Source organism: Myripristis murdjan, chromosome 23 (assembly GCF_902150065.1).
Source record: "Myripristis murdjan chromosome 23, fMyrMur1.1, whole genome shotgun sequence".
NCBI classification, from domain to species: domain Eukaryota; kingdom Metazoa; phylum Chordata; class Actinopteri; order Holocentriformes; family Holocentridae; genus Myripristis; species Myripristis murdjan.
Genome location: NC_044002.1, coordinates 15,374,460 through 15,391,374, shown reverse-complemented (window position 1 = coordinate 15,391,374; position 16,915 = coordinate 15,374,460). Strand labels below are relative to the sequence as shown.

Here is a 16,915-nt window from a genome sequence, read left to right as displayed (position 1 = left end):
TACCATGAGTAATCTCTTCACATGTCTGGCTTCGGTGTGAATATTTATGCATTTTAGCTGATACTCTTATCCTGACATGCAGCGCATCTTGAGTGGATCAAACCTGTGGCCACCTAGTCGCAGTGGTTTTTGGTTACAGCAAAATCATACTGTATAATACCTCGACTCCTGTGGGAAACACTCACATGTACATTTCAATGTGCGCCAACACATTGCTGGTGTTGACTAGCTCAGAACTTGCAAATTTGGAGTAAAACGGAGTGAAGAGATGGTTGACTCACAAAAATGTTGTAGGATCTTTAGATGACAGTTAAGACATTCTGAATCATGTCATATAATTGATAGCAATCAGAAAAAAAGTGTATCCTCAAACAAGTGGACACATGACCAGCAAACATCTTTTGGCTGTGAAACACAGGTGGGATCAGGCACAAAATGTCTGTACCTTTGTATCCAGCATCCTGGATGGGTAATGATGTGTGAAATGCAGCATGGCCCGGCTATTATAGAGTTGTGGGTTCCTTGTGCTTTTGGTCTGGTATGTCTGTGTGTGTGTGTGTGTGTGTGTGTGTGTGTGTGTGTGTGTGTGTGTGTGTGTGTGCGTGTGTGTGCGCACACGTGTGTGTGTGTGTGTGTGTGTGTGTGTGTGTGTGTGTGTGTGAGAGAGAGAGCGCAAGAAAGACAGAGAGAGACCTTAGTAGTATTTTGATTTTTGCTACTCTAATTCGTGCTGTTTTTGAAACACAGTTTTTGACGAAAACCATAACTTTTGGCTAAGAGCCAGAAACAGCTCACAAACCATCAGGTTCCTGACCACTGGTATAATGTGTGCAATAAAGAGTAATAAATGCAGAGAGAACAAGAAAACACTCATTTCAAGAGGCTTTGGGAGTTTCACAGTATAGCTTCTATATTGCACTGTACTATATTTGAATAGTACAATAATTTAATTTGTAATTTGAAAAGCATTTGACAATATAATTGGCTGCTGAGTTCTGCGAAGCACATAGGGTATAGTCTTATAATCTTAGAGGCATATCTCCTGTGCGAGATATGCCTGGTTGCCTGATCTGCACTCTACTCAGTGCTCTCTAATGAGGCAATATATTGGGCTTTTGCTGGACTTCGAAGACTATCTGTCATAACTCAAGACTGGTTATGTTTCAAGAGCAGAATTTCTCCTGGATTAGAACGTCTGATCTGAGGACAAATCATGATGCATTAAATGTTTCAGTGTTTTTTTTTTTTTTTTCTAATGAACTGGGGGCCTGTTTGGAGTGCTTCTTCACAAAATAAATATCCTTGAGGCTGTGAGCAAGGCTCGCTTGGATGAATCAGCCTACTGTGTAGGCTATACTCAGACATCTGAAAAGCTGCTGATCTGACCCTCAAAACATCCTAGCTTGTAGTGATTTTCACCCCTCTGAAAACTAATCATGTTATCCTTGTAAAAGCAGAGGATATTGCTAAGGGACACCATAGTTACAAGGTGAATTAGCTTGCTAGTTAGCAAGCAGTTCACTTATTCCAGCAGGTTTGAGAGGGGAAAGCTGGAGCACTGAGGGCTTATAGGATCTGCTGTCTTTGCATAATGATTGTGTGAGCACATGAAAACACATTTTAAGATTAAAAAAATGATCATTTTAGACAGCTCATTAGAAGAATATTCATTGCAAGACTACATTACGGAAATCCAATGACATACCACTAATTTTTAGAAACAGTCTAAAGGTAGGTTTCAAAACATGCATCCGGAGACACTCTTCTGAGACCAGTGTTGCGTGCTTTCCTTCTCCATGCAAGTTGGAGACATGACCCATGAAGTGTGTGACCTGATGCAAACTAGCTGATATGGAACCGTCATATCCACTTTAAGTATGTTCTCAGTGGCACTGCCATGCTGGAAGCAGCCCGGGAGCAGAGGGAGTTTGGCAGTCCCTTCCAAATGATCGTCTGAATAGTGGGGAGCATTGCATGGTTAAGTGGCCACTAAACGCATCCTCAGCCCTTGTAATTTGAGATAATGGCTTTGACATTTCAATGTCAGACCTCCTTGTGCCACAGCAAACAGGCCTCTTGAAAAGCAGGGGCAAAAAAATACAAGAAAAAAAGTTGTATGAATCAATCAATAATCTCTCATCCCATTACTCCATCTGTTTCAGGAGAAGGAGAGGAAGAGGAAAAGGGGACATTCAGCATTTATATTTCTGGCTGCAGTACATTTACTGTCTAATGGACACCTGCTTGACGTCACTGAGCTGTGGGAAAGTGATGGCAGTGTGGGAGAAAGCCAGGTCTGAAACAGTGAACAGCAAACACACTCAGCTCACCTTGCGATCATTTGCATGAGCAGTGAGTGCCAATCATTGCCATCCCTTCTCTGCAGAGCTCAGATGCTTGTAGAAATTGTAATAATTGTAAGCCAACCATTAAACACCCCCCAAAAAACTAAAAAAAAAAACCCAGCACCCAACATGGTTCAGGGAAGTTAAATTTCTATTCAAAGAGCGGCATAAAATTGCCACCTCCCACTGCGCCTACAGATGGATTTGAATAAACAATCATAAAGGGATTTAGATGCAGTCGATGTATTTGTTCTCCCCTTCCCTGTTGTGAAATGCAACTTGGGCTATAAAAGCATGATTTTTTTCAAGTAAATTGTAGGCAGTAGTCAGGCACATCACTTTGCCTGTATTAGAAAGTACTGCCCCATGACAGGCTGTGATTACCCACTCAGAAGAGAGACTCAGCTGCAGCAGAGAGAAGAACAGAGGACGACAGAGGGAGGGAGAGAAATGGTGTGTGTGTGTGTCTCTCTCTATCTAAGTGTGTATCTGTTTTTATGCCTACTGCGTATGTGAGAGAGCGAGAGAGAGAGAGAGGGAGGAGAGAGGAGAGTGGCAGGCTCTGACTCAGCACATCAACATGGGTCTCAGTGGCTGCAGACTCTTTTATTACCTAATCCAGTTTAGGAGATGAATCCGGCCTGTAATCTAATATTCTCATAGATGATTCCCGCCGTATACATGAATCCTTGACCTTAGCTATAACAGCAGCCTATTCAGAGCAGCCAGACACACTCAGGCTTGTTTTTTTTTTTTTTTTTTTTTTCTCCTTTTCCACTAATTGGCAGTGTGTTGCTCACCTCATTGCTCATGCCTGTTTAACAGTTTGATAGTTGCCTACGCCGGGTAAGTCAGAGTGGTGAAAGGTCGTTCTGGTTCAAGCCCCCTTCCTCCTCTGGTTCACCCGTTGCGTGTGGAGCGAGCTTTATAGATGAAAGCTGACATGAAACTTTGCTTCCGGTGTCAGCTTTCATCTCTCCTAGGTCTCCCCAAAACCTTGCTCTGTGCCTAATAGCGTCCTCCAGGCATGTGCCGGGCCACGGCCCCGCTCTCAGAGACCAATAAAATACCCTTGAACTGTGAGCAATACCTCTAACACATGTCCAGGCAGGCACTGGGACTAACTGAGGTGAAAGCTCAGCCGGCAACTGTGTGATGTGTTGTTTCATCCCCTCCCGACTTTCCCACTCTTTTCCATTTTTCCTCGGCTCTACAATCCTAATATTTGCCGGGCAGCGCTTGCATTTCGACAGAGCGGAGTCTGTATTTACTCAGTGTCTGTAAAACCAGCCATGTTAATGAGGCCGTCCGGCTGACTACCTCCACCACCACCACTCTTTATTCTCTCCTTTCTCCGCTTGTGTTCGTCCTCCTCTTCTTTTATTCCCTCGCTAGTCCAATTCTCCTCCCCACAACAGGCAGAGACGACCACTTGGTTTATTATACAAGTTTAATTGTTACATTATCAACAGTAACATATCTCAACAGCTTAAGCCATAAGGAATGAACACAGAATATATCGTACAGCGAGAGCAAGGCACAGGGGTGATTAAATGTGGAAAATTCAACTTGACCTCTTTAGCATGAACATCACAGTGCACCACATACTGAAGGCAGCAATCCATTTCAGAGCTTGGGGGTGAAAGAAACAGAGAGAGAGTGTGTGTGTGAGAGAGAGAGGGACATGATGAGAAGGCAAACAAATTAGAACGGATGGTCAATACCAGTCCTTATGGTCAATGCACTGATAAAGGCACTGGGGGCCTCTTGATGTTGTGCTGCTTTGCATGACAACTCGCTGTTTGACAGTAAATTTGACAGCAAGGGCAACAGTGTCAAGCCAGTGAGAAAACCTGCATGTACCGTCTGTCTGTGTGTGTGTGTGTGTGTGTGTGTGTACGTGAGGGGATGTCATTACTACTCAGCCCCTCTGAATCCATACAAGAGAGCCTTGCCACACACACACTGCCTCAACTTATTGAATCAATTTATGTAAACAAAAAGCTCTGGGCGCAGGACAGGACTAGAGTGTCTGGCGATAATGTACTGTGTCGTATCCAATTGTGAACATCTTTCTTTGTTCGACGCGCGAGTAAAAAGGCATTCCCCAAACAGTCTGGATGGTACAATGAGAGAGTTCCTGCGGCAGGACTGGCAGGGCGGTCTGGTGGTTAGACCGTCCTACACGCAGAGGGTCACAAGTTGGACCACCACCACCACAGCCGACCTGTTCATTCTGATGGAGGCACTGTGGAAGACACTTAACCACTCCCCGCTCACACACTTTAAACTGCTCTAGATAAAACTGTCCGCTCAACACTATGAATATAAATAAGGGGCAAGGATAAGGGTACATATATATAACTAAAAACAAGCATCTCCCTCAACGTAGATCCCAAGAAGTTTTAAGGCACTCAATTGTAAAATATTTGACGTGGTACGTAAAAGAAAAGAAAAATACTGCAGTAACAGCATAATGACATTAATTATGCACTGCATATTAACGGTATTCCCCAATTTCCCATTACACTTACATAAAAAAATGCTCAACTTTGGTATTCTCTACTTCATCTCGGGTAAAGAAACCACCAATGAGGAATCCTCACCTAATTTTTCCTACAGTGCTGTATACAGCATACAGAAGGAGTTACACCGAATTTGTTTGAATTACAAACAACAAACCATTTTAATTGGCTTTTTCGCTGCCTTGTTTGGAAGTGGCAACATACAAACCAACCACCAACCAACTAGTAATAACAACAAAACATGTTCTTGGGTAAAAAACTGATTGTCAGGGTGGTGTCAGTCTTTGCATTAAGTTAAATAACATAGCATGAAACGGTTGGAAGGAGCTTTCCCTTTTTCGACAACTTCCCTGCTTAGTGCCAAAATTTCCACCATTAAATGCTGCGACTGACGTGGCAATTTGTTTATGCGCGTTGTTGTTTTTTTTCCCTTTGGTATAGGCACCTCTGACTCAGGCGACTTCAGCTCTAAAATAACACATTTCCAGAGTCAAAAGCTGCATTATGACATCCTATGTCATCTATGAGTGCACCAGTTTGATGCCCTGCCCAGTGTCCAGTACAGTGGGAGGGAACCAGGCTAGCTTACACCTCCTGAAGCAGCGCAGACACATGCTGCACAGCCAGAACAGGTTGAGGCCACAGCACCAGTTGGACAGGTGCACCAAGGGATAAGTAGCCTTGGGGAAGTAGGTCTTCCAGTGCTTGGCCACATCGCTTCCTGTTGGCAGGTGCAGTGTGTAGTCGCTCCAGCGTTTGGACACACCGTAGATGGCGGCCACTGTCCTTCCCTTCTCCGACCACTGCATGTCGCTGTCTGGGTTGCAGTTGAACTCCACCCACTCGGAGGTGAAGTCACCCAGGCCCGGGGTGTCACCGGCTTCCGCGTCCCCGCCAGTGGTGTTCAACTCAGCCCCCTGTATGGCTATGTAGATCCCCTCCACCCTCCGCACCTCCTTCACCCAGGGGAGGGAGTTCTCCGTGTCCAGGACTATGATGAGACGGGAGCAGTGGTCAGCGTTCTTCTCCTTCCACCACTCCAGCAGCTGGGCCAGATGGAGACTCTCGCCTCCTGCAGCAGAGGAGGAAGAGCGGAGGAGGTGAGCGTGAAATGGGGGAAGAGAGCAATGAAGAGGAACAGAGGAATTGACGGGGGGAGGAGGGAGAGAGATTGAAGAGGGGACAGGGAGCAACAGGAAAGGTGAGCAAAAGAGAAGCTCAAAACGTATAGGTGGAAATGTCAGATCGCAGCAGTGTCGGGACCCTGACCCACTGGTAATCTTTGCTCGAATCAGGTGTTGCGTCTGCCAAAGGATCCTGTGGTGCTCTGTAGAAAATTCTCCCTTCAAAAGTCAGAGGGGTCTATAACGAAAAAAACTATGCTGTGTTTCACCAAACAAACTTGTCAACTTTTACCGCACTGATGCGCTCTACATCTCCTATGTATAAATAAACTTTTAACCCTATTTAAAGACAAGTATACCTGATCTTCCATTATCATAAAATCAAAGATGGCCTTGGCCTCTTCAACCAAACATTGCCAAGGAGTCCTGTATCAAGGCTATGTTGGGCGTGGCATTTTACAAAGAAATGCATTAGATTACTTTTTTGTGGTAGGTAGTAACTTAAGTCTTGGATTTGTCAAATAATCAAGTATTTGGTTGCTGTTTTTTTCAAACAAGCAAGCTGTTAGTAGACGTTAATATCTATCCTGATAAAATCCCTGAGTGTTGTTTGTGAAGGTAAACTGCATGGGCCATATATAGCAGTGCAACTAGCTACATTGTTAAGACATGGTTAGTAAGAATAATTAACATCCTCGTGGCTTTGCAAGGGCTTTCTATTTTTAGTAATGGTAATACTCACTTTTCTCAATAGATAACACAAAACATAACAGCTTACTTTTAATGGCAGAAGCATTGAAACAAGTTCACATGAGAGTGAGTAGTGTTCACTCCACATTGCCAAGGTTTTATTTAAATTTTCACTATAGAAAGGAAATAAAAACTGAAAAGGAAAAAAAAAAACGTCATATCAGCTCTAACAAGGAAGAATTTGTAGTTTGTGTTGAAAAATTGTTTCTATTCCTGCTTCTGACAAATTCCATGACGCTGATTTGCAGACAGTGCTATTGCAGTATTAAAGCCATTTGCTGGTATGTGATCACTGTGATCAACAAAGCTATAATTTAGCACTGGACAATAATACTGCACAAAGCCTGTAAAACTGTAGAAATCAGAGTGAAAATCTGACTTTAAAATGCCACTGATTGCTCCCGATTTGGACTTACTCTGCCACAAAACCACATCATCAAAATGCAGACAATTATCTCTGGAACGCTGACAGAGAAGTTACAATTACCTTCGGCATGGTGACACATAGGAAGTGATTATCTTTTCAATTGGGAATTATATTTTTTCTTGTTTGCAGCACCATGCAGAGATAATGTGTCAAGGAAGCTCGGAACAGAGGAGCTGGAGTTGACACCCTGCGAACCCGCAGTGCTTCTCATTTCTGCCGAGGAAACGCCTGTGTCACTGCAGACTGTCTGGAACATTCACAGAACTTTCTGTACCGCAACCAAATTTTTTACCCTTTTGACTTGCTCGTCTGATTTTGCAAGTCAGTCTGAGATTGAGTGGGAGGAAAGGAAAAATGAAAAGAATGGAAATCAGAATGTAATAAGAGAATAAACAGCTTGAGAATGCAGAGGAAAAACAAAATGCAGCAGGAGATTAACAAGAAGGGGAAAATAGACAATAGAGAAGCCTAGTATTTAGCAGGACCAGGATTTCCACAACAGTGGATGTGTCCTGTCAAAGTGTCCTTGGGAATGACACAGGACCCTAAAAGGACCAATTAAATACCCAAAATATAACAGTCAAAGTGTACAAAGAATTTGATAAATACAGACCAAACAAGAGATGAGGAGATTTGGGCAATATGGACAAAATCAAATGTCACAATATGTTTTACAAAATATTTCTACAATGATGTCATACCAGCATTTCAGGGAAGACTGCTTTTGCTTCTATACGATATTTACACACAAGCAGCAACAGCTAACAAGTTCAGGAATTGCATCCATTTACTGTAATGCAGCCTTCAAAACCAAAATCCTCAACTCCCGGACAACATCTTGTCTTATATCACGATATCGGTGCATGTTGAAGTATCACCTTTGCCTTATGCAAGGAGTTAAGTTTTAGTTATCGTGAGACTGACAGCTAAAATGTACCTCCCCGCATTGGTTGACAACTACTTTTCGAGGAGCCAATTCTTGGAGAAATGGCTGTCATTCTCATGATAACTAATGCAAGACGGTAAAGTTTTGGTTATTGTGAGAATGACAGCTATTTGTCCAAGGAGACAGAAAAAATTAAAACAAAAAAAAACAATTAAGATATGGAGTCCTCACCAGCCAAAGACCAAGCGCCAGTCCCGCGGTGCGTGTGCCCACTGTAGAAAATCAAATAGGTGTCGTGGCGCGGCCCATCCGCAGTACGCAGCTCCAGAAAGCTCCGCAGCTTGGTCTGCACGGCCTCCAGAGTGACGCCACTGGTGGAGTAGTCGCAGCCGAACGTCTGGATCATGTGGTGCGAGAAGAGGCGCTGCACGCTGTTCAGCATGCCGGTGGAGCGCAGGTTCAGCTGCTGCGTGTGATCGGGGGGGAGGAGGCTGGGTTGGCCGTCAGCGCTGGACCGAGGAGCGAGGGAGACAAACCCATGCATTACAAAGAAAGCTCAAAACTGATGTATCAACCTGGCTTGTAGTTAGAGCCTGATTAATATATCATCTGGCTCATCACAACTATTTTGGTATCTGCATATGTGCTGGCCAACCGGCAAAACCAGCAGCTCCTATTTGAAAAAAAAAGAAAGAAAGAAAGAAAAGTTTGTGAGATCATTTAAAAATAGTGTTTTCATTAGTTTGCAGAGCAGACTCCATTGTTTACAATATCTTGTATAGCAGTGAGCAGGCAGGGTAGCGCATCACAGCTGAGCAGATGGTGGTGAGGATTGTGTTAAGAAATTTATTGTTCAACTGTAAAATATCAAGCCTCCAGTGCTCTATTACAACTATTTAATTACCAGCTTGATTGCTATTTGATTCCTGAATCCCTTGTTTCTATGTATAACAAAAATATTTGACAATATATAATTTTCTGAAGTTTTTTACCAGCAAATATAAAAAAACCAAACAATTATTGTCAATTTTACAGGCTCGAACGGCTTTAAAGGCCCAGTCTACAGAAAAAAATACACCCTGATCTCTCATAGTGACCACTAATGGTTAATTATTTAAATGAAATTACATAAAAAAAAAAAAAACTCAAGCAAAATGAATATTAGAAAAGAAACACAGATCGAAGAAGTATCTACGGCTGTGTCCTGCAAATGGCACGTGCAAAGTAAAGTTTTTGGAGAATTCACGTTCATTCCACGAATGACCAGCCGAGCGAGTTATGCAAGCTGCTGGTTGCAGTGAAAAACACTGCAAAGTTCAACTTCTTTATCTACTCGGAGGAGGAAGCAATTTCAAATTTGGACTGGCTGTCAGAAAAAAGGGATGGAAAAGAGAAGCAGAGAGCTGAGTGAAAAGTTGATAGTTTGACACAACGGGGCGGGGTAGCCGTCTGCATCGTCGGGGAGAGAGGCGGCAGAGAGGATGAGACAAGAAGGGGAGAGGGAGATGGGAGCAGTAGGAGTGGTGGATCATTGCTGCAGGAAATGACATTAGCCTAAGGGAGTCAAGTGTGAGGAGAAAGCATGAAATTTCAAAAAAAAAAAAAAAAAAAAAAAAACAGCCGGAGAAAGGGGAACTGACTGGGGAGAGGAGAGTTTGAGAATGGGAACTGAGGCAAAAGGGAGCTGAGGGCAAAGAGATATAACAAAGGTGTGTGTGTGTGTGTGTGTGTGTGTGCGCATGTTTTCTGGAAAGTAAAAAAGTAGACAAAGCCCTGCCTGAGGTGGATGCTAACACTGCGATCGATCCGTCCACATCTCTGGACACATGCACACACGAACACACACGTCCACAACCACACGCAAAGTCAAGGCTTAGTGAAGCAGCCACTCACAATCATGCCATACTTCTTTTTTTTTTTAATCTCCGTAGCCGGTGTTAATCATGACCGAGCAGACGGCAGAGTCATCCTTCACTCCTATAGACATCTGCATAACTCAGCTGTCATATCAGTCCCTGTGCCCCCATTATTACCTTCAAGCCAACCTTGACAAGGACAGGTGAAAGTTTATCTGTTGTGGATGAGATAGGATTGATTTTCCAATGTGTTCCTGGCCAGTAGAGTGGCAGTAAAGTGATCATTATTTGTTGACAACCACAGCGGATGTATTCCCCCATATAGGGTCAGATCTGTGCTACTAAATGACTTTGTTTGAATCCATCTGTAGAATTAAACTGGCAAGCAATTCTGTCCAGAGTTTGAAGTCAGAGGATAAAACTTTGGCTTGACTGAGCTTTCGGGCAACATAAAAATGTCAGTGGTTATTGGTCATTTTTCACTTGTTGACAGTTTCTAACACCTAGCCGGCGCACTGCCTGATATAAAAAGATTTGGGATACTTGGTCACAGTATGACGTCCTGTAATCTCCAACTGGTCTGGCAAGCTCACTGTTCACCTACCTGCCTAATCTTTTCTGATCTCGCACTGCCCAGGGGAGTGAAGGCTTGTAAGTTTGAGATTCAGACCACATCTCTCCCCCATTTCACTCGCTCTTTCATCCTTAAGAAAAAAAAAAAAAAAAGTCCCTCTCTGCACAGCTCTAAGAGCTCCACCCCTCCCTGTTTGACGACCCCTCCCGCTCCTTTTCTCCGTCTGTCCCTTTTTACTTTTACCAGCCCCTCCCTCACTGTTTACAACCTCTTCCCACTCCTTGTGTCTCACCACAGACCCGGCAATTTTACCCTCCCAGCCTCTCCCTCTCATCCCTATCTCACTCACTATCTCTCTCTTCACCCCATGGGGCTCTTGTCATTGTGAAAACATGATCTGCAGCCATCAAACAGCCGATTATACACTGCTGCATTCTCATCATGCTCTCAGTCCTCCCTATGGACCCTGCGCATACAGCCTCGGCATACAGAGCGTCCACAGCTCCAATAGGACATGGGCCTGCATCCAAAATCACCTGGAGACCAAAGCGCTACGGCTGCCATCCCCGCTGAATGCTAAAGCTAACTGCCAGCTAAGAGCTTCAATGCTAAGAGAGCGGTCATAAACGGGATCACCGGCCAAACGCTTCTGACTTTCGGTGCACTGCTGGACCAGAGGCTGGAATTCAAATTAAACCAGTGGCACGTGGATATGGTGACAGTATGTAAAACTGAATGTATAACTGCTGGCGAGCTTCTCCAGCTGAAAGAAGGGGTGCTGGGGCCCTGGGCGTGTAAACACTCAACATGCACTACAGGAATACACACTGTGCACAACGTAAATGTGTCGGCATCATCAAAACTAAGCTATTCCAAAAGCGCTGGCCAACTGAGGGAGTTTCTGGGAGACGCAGCAGCAGCTAATGGCTAGCTGCTCCAGCTGAACAATTTAGTATGCTGGGGAGGGAGCACTGGAACGATCCCTTAAGGGCCCAAACATTAGCAGCATGTTTATGCATAGTTATTGGCCTATTTATCCAGTTGGTTTTGTGTTAACTGGAGTGGGAGTTGGAATGAGTGATAGCATGTACCAGCTCCTGTAATGCCAAAAAAGACAACATGCGCCCAACTCAGTCTTCCATGTGTGTATGTATATGTGTATGATTGGGAATGCTGCAACTTGCAAGAGGGCAGCCTGGGTGTGCTGTGTTTATTTAAGCATGTGGTCTGTAAAACATACATAACTGGCAGGTCTTGTGGAAAGCTGCACGTAGGGACAGAGCATGTCCTTGATACAAATATCTAATGTACACATGAATGATTCAAGCATGTTTGCCCCTGAACATGTGTACACGTCTGTGTGTCTGTGTCTGATCCCTTTCCCAGTACCTGCAGAAAGCGGTTGGTATGACCAGGGCATAGCCAACACAAGTCCCCCCAAGGCAGCTACCCAACTCATGGAACAAGCCGTGGGCCAGAGACTCCAGGGGCAGCACCACCAGCAGAGCGCCGAGGAAGAGACCATTGGTGGGCTGCAAAAAGAACACAACAGGCCTGATAAGTCCTCTTGATGTATGTCAGAATCACCTTCACTGATCATGCACAACTTGCACAGAAAGAATCTGAGTCTGTTAATTGGTGGTGGCATGTTACAAGACAGTTACAGTTGCTGTGCAGGAAAAAGCATGGTAGGAATATTAGGAATATTATTATTGGTCCTGATGAAGGTTGATAGACCGAAACGTTGACCCAATAAACAGCAGAGCTTTAATGTGAGTGCGGGAGCAAGTTGTGATTTTTTTGCAGTGAATGTGTCTGGGGATCTGCTCCTAGCACCACCCATTTCAGGAGAATGTGCACGTTGATCAAGCTTTAATAGGAATATTACATAGGGCAGACAGGATGCACTGTATGATAGCAGACAAAACATAAGCACGCTACTTATTTAAAGCAGAAGAAAGATGCCAGTCTATATTGTATGTGCATTCACAAACTAATACAAAAATTCATGTTGGCACAGACATTAGGATACACATGCACTCGCACACACACACACACAATAAAAAAGGAGATCTCTATGGATGCTATGGAGCTTTAAGTGCAACCAATTTCTTGATTCATTGTGATGGTATGCAATGCAATTTAGCATCCTCAAAAAGTCACTTTGATTTCATAGTACGGTGCTGTGTCTAAATAAGACTCCTGCTGTTTCTACTGGATACAAATCAATACCTGCATGGTTAAGTGAAACTGCACTTCAGTTCGCAGAATATGTTCAACTGCCCAGGGTATAGCTATAGGCCTGAAAAACTGTACTGCACTCATTCGATACGTTTTTAAAAGCCTGTAGAGCCACTTAAAATTTTCAAGCAACGAAGAGGCACTGAAGAAGTTGTTACTGAATACACTGCATATCTTCCTACACATACATCTTTTATGTTTTCTGAGCTTAGGCTAAGTTGAATGGTATACATAGTTATGTCGGTTTAAGTTTTTAACTCACTTAAATGTATTGCAGTAGCATGGACAGATGACTGGCTGCAGTGCCTCAAAAGCCAAACTCCATGCACTGAATACTGACATTCTCATATCTGAACACTGACAACGCCCATTTTCTCAAGCAAATTTGCCACTGACACCAGCAGTATGCCGATCTCAAATTAGGGCTCAGGCCCCTGAGACTCTTACAAGGTAAACGTCTAATAAGGCTAAATAAGTTATTGCTGCTCTTTATGTAAGTAGATAGGGATATTAAAGTGCTAATTAAATTGGTTACGCTTGAGAGCAGCAGTGCCTGAGCTTAGGGAGCAACTAATAAGTATACATTGCCACTGGCATCTCTCTCCAGGGTTTATGACATGGGTGCATGATATGTTTATGTGCAGCCTTGAAGAGTTATTGCAGGCAAATGATGCATTCTACTAAGGTGAAGTATGTGGACTTTCTGAACAGATACTTGAAAGGAGAGAGGAACTGTGATTCAGTCAATTTGTGATTGTTACAGTACGTATCTTCAATAAGCAGGATAGATAGAGATTCAATACCATACTTATGTGCAATAACCTGTGCAATAATGCATATTCAGTACCATACTTATGTGCAATAACCTATAGTGCAATAACTCCTGTCCATGTTTGCACTTGTACATATATTTTTTCTTTCTTTTTATTCTATATATATTTATATTTATATTTATATTCCTTTCTTTATTTTTCTTGACTAATTGCTCTTTTTACTTTACACTTTGAGTGGGAGTTGTTATTGTAACAAAAAGTAATTTCCCCCTGGGGATCAATAAAGTATTCTGATTCTGATTCTGATTCTGATAGTGTATGAAATAATCTCTGCACTGTGTAACTTGGTAAAAATGCTGTGCAAACATAATGTAAATTTATCCTTACTATTAGTAGTACTGGTGGTGGTAGTGGTATTCTCTCTGGTATTGTCTTTCCTACCTGCCAGGACACAGCTCCCAGTATGGCCGTTGACAGCAGACAGAAGAAAACCAGGCGTTCTGAAATGAGGCAGAAGTGTCTCATGCCCCTGGAGGCCATGACCCGGTCCAGGCTCCGGTGACCAGTTCGCTGGGCCCGCCATGCCTTCTGGCATTCACTCAGCTTGGTGTGGAAGCCCCAGAGTGTGATCAGCAGAACTGTGTGGCAGATGGACCAGAAGAGACCAAACACACAGAAGCCTGGGATTACCAGGTACCACAGCTCCAGGTGGCTCAACTGGGAAAAGACAAATTTATTGAATAGAACATTACTATTAAACATGGGATTCAAATATGTAACCTACTATATACAAGACACCTACAAATCTCATTTTGAGAAATTACTGAGTTTTCTCTACTCCTCATTCTTCACAGACAGTCACACAGAAACCTAATAGCTGGGTAACAGAAATGTCCATTTGCTCACACCACAATTTTTTACAATTTGCTGAGTGTACCTTTAAGGCAGCCAGGACAAAGAAGGCCAGCTCAGCCAGACTCAGAGGCAGCAGGGACAGCCTCCTCCACACCCTACCCAGGGAGAGAAATGGCAGCCAGCGTTCACTGGGGCCCAGCCCGCTGAAGTACACATCCAGCAAGGGCTCACAAAGCAGTCTGCCCAGGTAGCAGCCCAGGGCATAGGGGTTGGCTGTGATGCCCAGGGCCTGAAACAACACAAGAGAGGTAACCAAGGCAAAACAGGCGAGGTTCGGCAAGGCTAGAAGTGATTTCACCCTCAGGTCCACAACGAGAGCCCCGAGAGCCACCACCAAGCTGATTATGGCGATTGATTTGTGAAAAACCATGGTAGTGCTGGCGATGCTGAATCCCAGGAGCTCCAGAAGCTCGATGGAAGTTAGCAACGTAGGTTTGTACCGGAGAGAGCTGCATATCCGTTCCGTCAGAGCCCATACAGCTTTCATAGCTACACTTGCCAGGAGGAGATAGTTGGTGACCTGCTCTTTGACATTCTGATCGAGGGTAGGGCTGTTGAGGAAGCACAGGAGTCCGAGTAGAAAACCAAACCACAGGTGGAACAAACTGAGGCTGGCTTTCTCCATTGCAAAGTAGTAGTGGAGGATGCTGGCTATCCCTAGGACAAAGAGGCCCAGGATAAAAATAACCAGAATCATCGGTTCATCTGTCTCCTCCCAGCGCACATACATGCCCACGCACACTGCCACAAGAAGGTTGACACTGGACAAGTATCCAAGGAAACGCACTGATGTAAACATGTCCACTTCCTTGGGTCGATCAGCTGTCAGCTCCTCTTCCTCTTCCTCCCGAGCCATGGCTGACTTGAAAACAACAAATTCAAATTCAGATGAGGCCCCTGGCTGTCAGTTCTGTCCAGTCTCTCTCTCTCTCTCTCTAAAGCTGGGGTTGTGTGTATGTCTACTAGTCCACTTGCTCAGATGACTTGCAAACTGAGGACTATGCCTCTTGAAGGCATTCTGCAAAATCAACCCCTGTGAGAGAAGTTAAAAGACATGTTACTGCAGTAAACCATTAAATCAAGTTATAACATCCTTTCCACGGGCAATCAAAACTTCGCCAGGAAGGTAACACCGGGCTAACTTTGGATTTAACTTACATCACAGTTTGAAAACCACAGTCAGCTTCCTATGAACCATTTCGTTGCAGCTAAAGAGGGGTTAACTGAAGAAGACGACGGCATTTCTACCATAGCACTGTCAAGACATGATTAACAGCAGGATAAAAAAGCTAAAAGGAATCTATCGGCTCAACCACCACCCAGGTCCAAAACACAGACTGCGGAAGTGCAAGACAGGCTGGGCTCCTCCGGCGATGTGGCATTGTAACACACTAGCCGGGCCAGTTTGCTAACTTTGGCTAACGTTAGCTTCGCCGCTAACTTGCGCTAACGTTAAATTAGCCACTTCAAGCTAAGCGCTGGCTTTTTAAATCACATGTGAGTGTGTGGAAGACCGTGCAGAGACTCCACAGTGCGCATGAGAAACGCATTCATTGCTGTAAAGAAAGCTGTCACCTGAGCGTTACTTACATGTTGGTTGTTACTTGCAACTTTTGTTTTTGTGTTGCTAACGGTACTTCCGGGTTCCACACTACGGCACCTCGCAAGTGTCACAACTGCTTTCGCACTACGCGCATGGAGACATGAGGCCCCATTGACAGTAGTTATTGTTCAGTTTCAAGTGTCATTCCAGGTGTGTTGCTTGTTTTCTATTTTATTTTCCATCTGGAAAACAGACCAAAAGCACAGTGACGTTCAGTAAAATCCTTGTCACTGAGCAAACTAAAAAACACATACCAAATAAATAAATAAATAAATAAATAAATAAAACAGATGATAGTCCTACAATAGTCATATAATGTTCCTACAGACACACAGAAGTTGATAATAACCTTACCACAGGCAATGGTGGTGTTTCAGTCCCTAATGTATCACTGTGACATTGCTGCAGCTTTTTTTTTCTAGTTTTGTTGCAGTAGTATAATATTTCACTGTTTTATTATTACCACATGCACTACTGTCATCATCATTATCATCATCATCCTCTTTGCACGAGTTGGGGACAGGCTGACTCACTTCATATACATGTAGGGGGGAGAGAGACAGAGAGAGAGAGAGAAAGAGAGAGACAGTCTGTGAGTAAAAGAAGTGAGTCATGCTGACATGTTGTATGTACATAACAAATACAGCACATTAAACACAGTGGCTGACCTTGGTGAGCATCACATCCGCATTAAAAAATATAGGATTTGCTGCTTATTTATTAAGTGCGGTGTTGTGCGTCATGTCAACTGGTTTTTGATGATCAGTGAAATTAATAGGGTACATTCATATCTGTGTAAAAGTCAAAGTGTGTAGATGGGTGAATTTAGCCACTGTAAAGCACTTTCTAGTCATGGTAAAAAATGTACTTTGCTGCATGGGGGAAATAATTGAGCG

General features: G+C 43.8%; 1 protein-coding gene across 2 annotated transcripts; it reads right to left on the bottom strand.

The window, feature by feature from the left end:
- Nucleotides 1-3,777: 3,777 nt before the first annotated feature.
- On the bottom strand, nucleotides 3,778-16,109 carry tmem168a (transmembrane protein 168a). 2 transcript variants are annotated; one of them, XM_030046073.1, is made up of 6 exons: nucleotides 16,007-16,109; nucleotides 14,439-15,449; nucleotides 13,943-14,218; nucleotides 11,877-12,019; nucleotides 8,289-8,566; nucleotides 3,778-5,942 (listed from the first exon to the last, which is right to left on the bottom strand). In XM_030046073.1, exons 2-6 carry the CDS (start codon nucleotides 15,270-15,272, stop codon nucleotides 5,392-5,394), a joined length of 2,082 nt encoding a protein of 693 aa, XP_029901933.1. In that variant the 5' UTR covers nucleotides 15,273-15,449; nucleotides 16,007-16,109; the 3' UTR covers nucleotides 3,778-5,391. The 2 variants fall into 2 exon arrangements, with proteins under 2 accessions (XP_029901933.1, XP_029901934.1); XM_030046074.1 differs by lacking the exon at nucleotides 16,007-16,109 and adding an exon at nucleotides 15,575-15,922.
- Between the last annotated feature and the right edge of the window lie 806 nt (nucleotides 16,110-16,915).